Here is a 10249-nt window from a genome sequence, read left to right as displayed (position 1 = left end):
ATTTAACATATATAATATGTATACTTGCTTCTAGCTGATGTTCTCGCTTTCTTTTATATGTGCCACACAGATAACCGTTATCATTTATCCAATTTGGAAATAAGAAATCCAGATTTTTCGTTAATTCCTCATTCGTTGCAGGTAACAGCTTGTCGGTCAATGCACCCAGCTTGTGCAATTGTATGCAAGTCTTCATAGCAACTGACCGTTTAGCACCATTTATACTCTTCATAAAATCACCGTAAATTACGTCTTTCAATGGTGATAGGTTTGGTAATTTGAGAGAAATCTATCCGAATTTTTATATAATGAATAAATATAATACTGTTTATATAAATTATAAGACTTAGATAATAAAGAACAGATGTAATACCCTATACATATTTTTAAAATCGTCCTTATCTAACTTCCAAATCGGAACCAGATTCACAAATTTTGATGTCAATAGAGCAGCACAATATATATTTATCAAGTCAATCGCGACAAACTCTGTTAGGCGACTTTCCACAACGTTATCACGTTTTACTGTATACGGTTCAATATCAAAATCACTATACAGACCGTTTACAATATCATCTTGGGTAGGCAATGGGCGTTCATTTTTTCCTATCAAAATCTAACAATAAAAAAACACAATGTATTGATTATTCCTTATTTGAATTGGTTTCGCATTATCACATTTTAATGTGCTTTATCGTTTTATTTAGTCAAACTGTTTATTAAATTATCACTGTATTTGTTATTGAATTATTATGTTGCCATTGAAATAAACTATGACAGCATATTCTAATCATTAGCTTAGTACAACATTTTATTATTTTAAGTTAGCTGTTAACATATTTATTTAAGTATTTCCGCAAACAAAAAATATTGATACGTATAATAAAAAAGGAAAAATTTTTGATCATATGAAAACAATTCAAATATCAACGACCAAATATACGAGTAATACAAGATGTTTTATTAAAATCTTAAAATTAATTTAACATACCATTAATATGAATCTAACAATAGACGTTTCAACTCACAAAGCGCCTTCGTCAATATAATTAAATAAACTTATCTATTTCGCTTAACAGTATTGCATATCGAGAATAATTTTGATCACATGATCGTAAAATCATATTTCATCAACAATACCCTACAGTTAATTACCATTTTAATTACTTACCCGTTTTAATTTCTTCTCTGTATCTTTGTATTGATAATATTTCTTTAGAAAATCCTCATCATCATTTTCCACTAAAATTAAATAACTACTCAAGTTATGGCGTGCCCGACCCTTACTTTGAACATATGCTCTAAAATCTGCTGGCACGTCATAACGTATTATCAACGTGCAAGTTGCTATATCGATACCTTCGTCGACCACATCGGTCGCTACAATACAATTTGACGAACCATTTTTTAATCTGCAGCAATTATTTTTTTATTAATTAATTACATCAAACTGATTAAGAAATATTTTTCATTTTTTCTTTCCTTATTAATATAAATACACAGAAATACTATATACATAGAAAAAAAATGTATGCATCTGATATGTCCGCAAAATATACAAAATAAATTATTATTTGATTAAAATGTTCAAATCATAAATATTGTCATTCCAATAAGCATATACATCATATGAAAATTAAATATGCTCATGAGCGTATCCAGAAGGGAAGTTTGAGGGTTCAAATCTTTAATATCGTAAAATTTTTTATCATTTTATTTTAAGAGAGAGTTTCGTTAGAGCACATCCTGATAGCACACATTCGCTCACATCGGTTGGATCTAATTATTTTTCACTGCTTTATTAATGAGAATATTTTATTTTGAATTGGCGATGTACATACTCTATCGAACTCTTCTCTTTCATTTTTAAATGTAAAAAATATACAACTTTATTTTTGGCTTTATGAGTTTTTGCTATTACATAAAATATTTTTTTCTTCTCATTGTAAGACCATATAAGTAATTTTAAATACTTCCGTTAGTTCGAACTTTGACAAAATATGCGATACATAGGGAAAATTTTCGTAAGATTTTTGTCCCGAAAAACATAATATAATACATTCTTGTAGTAACTGTATTACTTCTTAAAAAAAGTCTTTAAAAAAATAAATAAAAGTGATGTACAAAATGTAACATTTTTTCTCTTCAAAATGAGGTACGAGGAGACATTAAAAGTTGTAAAAATATCCAAATAGATTCATTAATGTTAAAAATTGTTGTAAATTATAACAATAAAAAATTGATGCAATGACATTGGCTGCGTTTAGTAGAAAAAACAGCTTTGCAACTATTGTAAAATTCTTGAATATGATTGGTACACGGATTGAAATCCCCCCCCCCCCTCACCATGAAATAAATTTCATGATATGCCTATGGACATGCTAGAATATCATTTATAATTTATACGAAATTTATCGACATCTTTAGAAAAATAATAAATGTGCAAAAAACGAAAGAAATGTTTTACCTTTGCAACACCTCCTTATTCCATTTTGCAATACATGAAACTTCTCTAGTATTTTTATAAGGATTATTTTGAAAACCAATTACATAATCGGGTTGAAGAAAATTGTATCTTCTATCATGTGCAGATAGTGTCTAAAAATAATATAAATAAAATGTAGATTTTAAATATAAAAAATATTAATATTAAATTAACAGAGGAAAAGAAATGATAATGACATAGAAGAGGGTTATAGAATATATGATATCTTAATATAGTATAGCATAGTTCATAAATTGCGATGCATTTTGAGAACGACCGTTAAAATTACTTTTTCACAGTCTGCTTAAGACATCATAATATAATCATTGGTCGTTAGTTTTACTACGTTGTTGTAAAAGCTGCAGTTTTCTAGATAACATATAATTGTATAGATGTGTACTCCTTACGTAATTTAAGAAGTATATTGGTATTAATTTTATAATTTTAATCTCTAACTTGAGGATTTTGAACATAACTTTTAAATAATATATCGTGCTTTCCAACAAAAAACACAATGTAACACAGTAATAATTTCATTTTCGTTTAACAATAGTAAAAAACCAAGATGTAAAAATTCACTACATTGCACTGTGTCATCTGTATCTCTTGAAAATAGCCATAATTGAACTAAATTTGATCGAAATATGTACATATATTCGACTTTTGTTCCCTCTTTAGTTTTTTGTAAATTATACTTATTCTATATAATCAAAAAATTTTTACTTAATAATATAATTATCACTTTATTGTTAATAAACTTGAACTGAAAATAGTTATCTTATAGTAGTTAAAAGTAGTTATTTTACATAAATATCTATACAGTTATTTCAATAAAATAAAATAGTACTTCATGACTCTTTCTTCTACTTTTTCGAGTTTACTAAATAATTAAATTTACATTTGATTGTTAACGATTATCAATACTTTATCATGAGGTTGACAAACAATATTTTTTAAAAACAATTATCAATTTGTACTATTACTAATTAATTATTAATAATCAAATTAAAACCATAAAAAGGCAACTTACTTTTAATACATGATATATGACCTGTGTCATAAATCTTTCCTTAACAAAAATAATGCAGCAGAACTCTTTGCCTAAGTTATTATAGTATTTCAACAATATCTCAAATAATTTTTGGATTTGGTTACATGAAAAGCTGAAATTATAAAATATTATATATATCTATAAAATACAGGTATATAACATTACCCAATATAAGTTATTACAATGTGTGCAATAAATATTAATTTTAATGCTTTATACTAACCTAAATAATCGGTCTAATTCTATGCAGCCTTTCATCTCGTTATCGAACAATTTCCTTATTAGCATTACTTGCGTAATTAGATAATCCAAAAGAGCATTTGTCATCTAAAAGAAGATCAATAAGTTTGTCAATAAAATTAAGACTAAAAATTGTAGAACTAAATAATATTTTAATCATAATTCATACTTGGTCATCAGAATATTTTCTCAAACTCTCTAATTGGATTAAATGTAACAAAGCGGACTTGTTTCCACAATATATGCCTACAATAAAAGTGATATTTTATATGCTGATTGTTGATTAAACATTCTTTTCAGCTATGTGTGTAAGAACATAAAAGTTATAAATGTATTGATTGCAGAATTTACTGTATCATTCCGGTATACGTACATAAGCGATTCAATTACCTGTTTGTGATGAAATCCTTCCTATGTCGTTCAAAATAGCCATTAGCTTAGAAGATTTTGGTTTAGGTCGCATTTCCTCACTAGATTCTTTATATATTTCATCAAAATTAAGCTTTATATTATTGACAACTTCCTTTGTTGTTTTGATAATATCATTTATTTTGTTTACTACTTCTGGAACAAGATATTTCGAATATTTGACAATTTCTTCATTAGGATTTGTACAACAGCCTTGAATAGAATCTGTTGATTCTACAGTTGCTATCTTCGCATGAAATGTTATTTCTAAATCCTACGAACAATGATAATGTTAAGATGTCCAAGGATCATAATTACTATTAACCTGTGCTATACGGCACGCTTAATCGGGTTTAATAACATCCGTGATTATGAAATTGGTCAATCATAGCTGTTCCTTGAAAGAATGTAACAACTGTGATTGACCAGTTTCATAACTACGGATATTATTAAATCCGATTAAGCGTGTAGCAGAAATCATTGATAAGATAATAAAATGTCATTCTTTACCTTAATTGTAGATTCTATTTTATCTGCTTTTATATTAGCGTTCAACAATGTTGCCGACATAGCTAAAACACGTGGATGCTGTTCCTTGGAACAATTTTCAAATTGTTGCATAATTTGTCTCATAGGGTGGTTATCTACAGCTCTGTGACATTCGTCAAACATAATTAAATTTATTCTATCTAATATTATATATGCGTGAATGAGCAGATTCAGAAAGATTTGCGATGTCATTACTAAAACCTAGATATAAAATTGTTGTAACCCATTAATTATTCAAGGAGAAAATTAGAATTAACAATATTGCAAATTCATACTTCATGCTCTTCTATTTCGGTTATCCATTGTTGTTCTGACCAAAAATCTACCTTCATGTCTCCACTATAACCTTTGCATCTTAGATCTGTATGCCTCTTTATATACGTTGATTGTTGTTCAACCAACGCTACTGTGTTTACAACAAATATAGTACGTTTTCCACCTTCTTGATAAGGTCTAAATGTAAAAGAAATTTTTAAAGCTTTGTATACATAATGCCAACACAAGTACCTATTGTAATAATTGAAGAAAAACCCAAATCATATTACACAAAAAAAGAAATATTTCTATGAAGAGTTACATACTTGCGTATATCACGACTTAAATGCTTCATAAGCATAACAGCTATGTATGTTTTTCCCGCGCCAGTTGGCAAATAGAGTATCAAGTTGTTTTGCACTGCCCTTTCATATAGATCTATTTGATATGCTCGCGGTTTAAACGGTATCACCGTTTTGTTTTCCGAAATTATTTTTGGCTCCATTGCTTTGTATCAATTATGATCAATCACTGGTGTTACAAAACAGCTAAAAAAAGACACAAAGAAACTTGATAATATCTTCAAATTTGATAATATCTCATTTGAAAGATTGATTAACATTAACAAATATATGCCTCTTAACCATCAAATAACGGATTGTCGAACTGTCCACAGCAAATATCATGTTTATTTATATCTGTACATTTCTATGTATCGAATTTTCATCCTGCTACATTTAATAAAAATTTCTTTTTTTTTTTTCAAAAATATTAATAATGCATTGCAATTAAAAAAAATTAAAACACAAATATCTACTTTGTTTCAAAACAAAAAATATATACATCAAATAAAATAATATGTACATTTCAAATTTGCTGCAACAGTGAATATGTAGTAAAAACACACACACACACACAAAGTAAATAAATCATAAAATTAATATAATGGAGAAAAATATTAGTATCACAAGTTCGGCTACTCCAGGCTACTCCACTATGGAGCTAATAAACATTGAGTATGATATTAAATATTTATATCTTTGCCATCACATTAATTATAAAGTTCATTTATTCTATTTAAAAAAAAAACTAGAAATTTGATCGATTCAGTCATTAGATCTGATAATCTCGAATGCTCGAAACACGTCAGTTAGCATAAAACCGCACTACTGATAATACACGGCATGAGTCATTCCGCCATAATTGCCTCTCAGACATCACATGACATACAAAATATACTGATGTTCCTTCGAGACTGCCTGTGTCTCCTGAATCCCCAGGAGGCTCCAGGAGGTCGATTGTGTATTTTAAAATAAGGTGAAAATTACAAAAGTGAGCAAACTCACTAAATATTGACCAATTATATTATGGTGGAATGAATTAAATTATGAATGAGTAAATCTGTTTACTTTTGTAATTTTCACATTTTTCACACTTTTCTAAGATACACGACTCCCTGTTAATTAGCCCATTTATTGCGGCAGGTTTCATTTTATTTATCTAATCTATCACTGCATCGTTATAGCAGTTTAAATCTTTTAGTTAAAACATGAATATGTTATCATCTAAAATATAGAGCGAATAATTTGTACTTGCTCCAAATACATCGTCGAGCGAGCACTGCCAAATGTCGGTAATCGCTGACAGAATCGTTTAATTTGACTGTTAATGGCGATCACAACAAATTTCACTATTTCAAAGCTATTTCAAAATTCTTTAATCCTTAGATCCTTACCTTACCTGACGATTTGTTGTGCAACACAAAAATTTACATGAATAAATCAGAAACTGGAAACTCCGAGAAGTAATTAAAAGCACCATTACTTTTACCGATCAACTAATCCATCGAGTTTCATCACTTGATGAAAGATGCTTTGTTAAAACGGGGGAGAACCGAACGTTGATGTATAGATCCTTTCTCTAACGATTCCAGGCTGATATCAATCTACATCATTTTGTCATTCTGATTGGTTGAAGGCTAGGAAACTTCTTTGAAAAAAATGCGAGGACTTTCTCATCAGCCAATCCGTATGAGCAACGTGTTTAATTGTAGAAAAGAGTACGTATGATAATTTCGAACAAATTCCCAATTTAACACGTCAAGTAATAGCCTCAGTATTTTTCTTAATGGAAAACATTATTTAAGAACATATTTTCAATATTTATGTACCTGTAGATTGTATATTATAATATTATAATATTATAATAACGTTAATTCTTAAAATTTTTAAATAAAAGTGGATATTCGGGAGATTTTCTCTTAGACATAGAGTTGACACAGATGTTTTATTTTTGTTATTGACTGAATAGCCAGGAAAAATAGCACGTTTAGATCGACTCTGTTGACGCTTTAATTCTAGCAAGTGACACAGCAATCATATCAGCTTCATTTGGGAATCCTAAAGCGGGGAGCACAGATTCTTGTATAACACATGAGGCATAAGAAATCCAACCAATCAGAGTTCTTTATTTTAAGGAAAGGAAAGAAATGAAGGACTTTGACTGTGGTCAAAGTCTCGCTACAAATGCTTTAAAGCATTCGATGGATCAATTAGAAGAAAGAATTTTACAAACTGATCAGTTAAAAAACGCTTCAAAGCGTTTGCAGCATCGCGTTGACCGTACCCTTTGATTAATACATTTTTTTATGCATTACGTGTTATGCGTTATGCAAGAATCTGTGCTTCCCGCTTTAAGTGAAGCTCGAACTCCGACGAAGTCACCAGAGGTCACCACGCCGCGCATCTAGAGTCCCTCTAGTAAGAGTCAAGTCATAAGGGATACCGATCTCTGATTGGTCAGATTCGAGACTCTTTAAACGCCGCCATTTGCAGATACTTTCAATGTGGTAGTGAATCTGTGAATTAGTGTGAACACTGTTTCATGATATAAGCATGGTGGAATTATGCTGTTTCTGGCCACTTGGTACTGGCGTCCTTCCGATCTTATGTCTTAACTCTTACTAGAGGAACTCTACGCGCATCGACATGTCTTTATATACTACTACATATCTCACCCTATGGTACACGCAGTCACATGTTCGTGACTTATTTTTCCATAATTCACTTTTTATTTTATTTTATTATTCGTAATTCACGATATTAGGTTTGCATATATTGTATATTATGACACGCTGCTTTCATAGGTTACTAAAATCCCTAAAATATTCCTTCCTTCGGGAAGGCAGACTTGAGATCAGTTTATGAAATAAGGAGGCCTTAACAAATTGAGAAATTCTTCATAGAGGCTTCCTCCGCCCTCAAAATAAGGAAGAACTATGAATACGGGTGTCCTCGGCCTGATGAAATGGACTATAAGGTTCACGAAACATTGACATTCCAAGAATGAATCTGAAAACGGAGGAAACCCGCGAAACGCATAATCTTTATATAGAAAGTACTCGTGGAAGCGCCTCAAGAATAATATTCAAACAATTATGTTTAATTAATAAAAAAATCTGTTCGACTTGCTTACACTTTTTACACTTTTACACTATCTTTGATTTCTTTCAGCGTCAAATACATCTCATTTTAAGTGTAGAAAGTGTAACAAAATGTAAACAAGTTGAACAGATCAATTGCTCAGCAAGCTCACAGCTTGGCAGATCTTTACTTTGTCTTCGTCGACTTGAACGTACTCGACATAATCCAAATTCCGAATCCAATTATCCAATTTACTTTGTGTCCACAAATTCTGCAATGCATAATCAACAGTGCGTAGTTGTACGCAATGTGCAGTCAATGCGGTGTGATGTGAGCTTTAGATAGTGCTTATTTTTGCGGCTTTAGGAAACAATTTAGAGATTTATTACTGAATATACACTTAATTTATTCTGAGACGATTGCTATAAAAAGAAAAAGAAAATCTTAGCAGACCTCGAGCAACCTTGAGGTTATTCGACTATTCGAAGAAAGAATATATATTTGAGCACGATTGTATAACCTAAAATGGAGCACACTATGCCATTTTTTCTAACAATCGCGCAACGTATATTCAGTAATTGGACAGCATTAAAAGTAAGTACATTTTCAATCTTTAATTTCGCATTAAATTCTCAAAAGTAGATATCTTTTGTGTCTCAAAATGTTAATCTTTACAGAATAGGAAACCACTTAATGGCGCTGAAACAATACCATATTTTGAAACAGATATACAATAAATTATAACAAATCTTAGGCCCTATGCACAGTGGAAACAATATTAGAGACATAAATAAACATTAAATATTAGAGAAATAAGAAGAGATTAAACAATACAATGGATACAAATAAGATATGTCTTATTATTTGTATTGGTTTTACATTATGTATAATCTATTCCTAATTTTTTATATTTCTCTAATATCTAATATCCATTCTTAATATTTCCTATATTGTGCATAGAGTATTATTTATAAAAAAGCAATAAGACTTCAAAAATAAATCTCCTCTAAAGATTAATAAGTATTTTTTTTCTTTCATCAAATTCTAAAATGTTCTTTATATTTTTATTACATATAGAGCTTAGTAAAAACAAAGAGATTCTATATCTATTTTAAACATAGGAACATATATTATTAAATTTAAAAAATTATTTGTATAATAAAATTATATATTTATTTTTACAGTTGGCAGTGGAACATGATATGGGTTCAGTAGAATGTGCAAGAGAATTTTGTTCATATATAACAGAAGTATTATATATAAACGGTTATTTTTGCTATTTTTTAAAAACATATAACAGTGTTATACAATAATGTATACTGAATTAGTTTTATTGTGTTTTTCTAGAAGGACTTATTAGTAGCGAGATTGCATCTGTACTAGACGATTATATGGATGATCAATTTAACACAGAAGTACAGGACGACAGCATTATGCAAGTAGCAGAGGAATTGTTAAGGTTTCATCGATATTGCATGGAAGGCAATGAATCTACAGCAAAACTGGAATTTGAAAAATTACCACCGTTGCAGTCATGGTTGTACTCGGAACAATCTCAACCTAATAGTTCTCAGCCAGTAAAACATCAATCCAGCAGTTCAAATGAGGATATGGACATAGATAAGAATGAACAAGAGAATGATGAATGGACAGTAGTCACAAACAGGCGAAGCAAATAACTTCCAAGTTCTTTATATGAAAGATATCTTTATTTAGCTATTTTTTGTATGTATATAAAAGAATGGAAAGACCCGAAAGGAGAGGCAGGCAGGCATAAAACGTTACAACGTAATATGCGCGCATTCGTTCCACAATCATTTTAGCACTATCAATTAGTGC

At 29.8% G+C, this 10249-nt stretch overlaps 2 protein-coding genes across 6 annotated transcripts in view; one reads left to right on the top strand and one right to left on the bottom strand.

Annotated features, from left to right (window-relative positions):
* The window catches only part of LOC108755966 (endoribonuclease Dicer), a 13332-nt gene extending 6462 nt beyond the window's left edge, over positions 1-6870 (bottom strand). Inside the window, exons 1-12 of one of the 5 annotated variants that reach the window (XM_018499461.1) lie at positions 6724-6870; positions 5315-5536; positions 5009-5186; positions 4695-4934; positions 4167-4458; positions 3946-4022; positions 3760-3863; positions 3516-3648; positions 2468-2598; positions 1172-1412; positions 374-616; positions 29-289 (exon numbers count right to left, since the gene is read on the bottom strand). In XM_018499461.1, coding sequence (XP_018354963.1) covers positions 29-289; positions 374-616; positions 1172-1412; positions 2468-2598; positions 3516-3648; positions 3760-3863; positions 3946-4022; positions 4167-4458; positions 4695-4934; positions 5009-5186; positions 5315-5493 — 2079 coding nt within the window. In that variant the 5' untranslated portion in view covers positions 5494-5536; positions 6724-6870. Of the gene's footprint in view, positions 1-28; positions 290-373; positions 617-1171; positions 1413-2467; positions 2599-3515; positions 3649-3759; positions 3864-3945; positions 4023-4166; positions 4459-4694; positions 4935-5008; positions 5187-5314; positions 5537-5632; positions 5715-5852; positions 6168-6580; positions 6652-6723 lie in introns of those variants that run through there. The other 4 variants (XM_018499464.1, XM_018499466.1, XM_018499463.1 and 1 more) reach the window with 4 other exon arrangements.
* A 1717-nt stretch (positions 6871-8587) lies between these two features.
* Positions 8588-10227, top strand: LOC108756000. The gene is made up of 3 exons (XM_018499523.1): positions 8588-9004; positions 9595-9676; positions 9758-10227. Exons 1-3 carry the CDS (start codon positions 8936-8938, stop codon positions 10087-10089), a joined length of 483 nt encoding a protein of 160 aa, XP_018355025.1. The 5' UTR covers positions 8588-8935; the 3' UTR covers positions 10090-10227.
* Positions 10228-10249: the final 22 nt, after the last annotated feature.

Source organism: Trachymyrmex septentrionalis, unplaced genomic scaffold, assembly GCF_001594115.1.
Source record: "Trachymyrmex septentrionalis isolate Tsep2-gDNA-1 unplaced genomic scaffold, Tsep1.0 scaffold9, whole genome shotgun sequence".
NCBI classification, from domain to species: domain Eukaryota; kingdom Metazoa; phylum Arthropoda; class Insecta; order Hymenoptera; family Formicidae; genus Trachymyrmex; species Trachymyrmex septentrionalis.
This window is presented reverse-complemented; position numbering and strand designations above follow the sequence as displayed.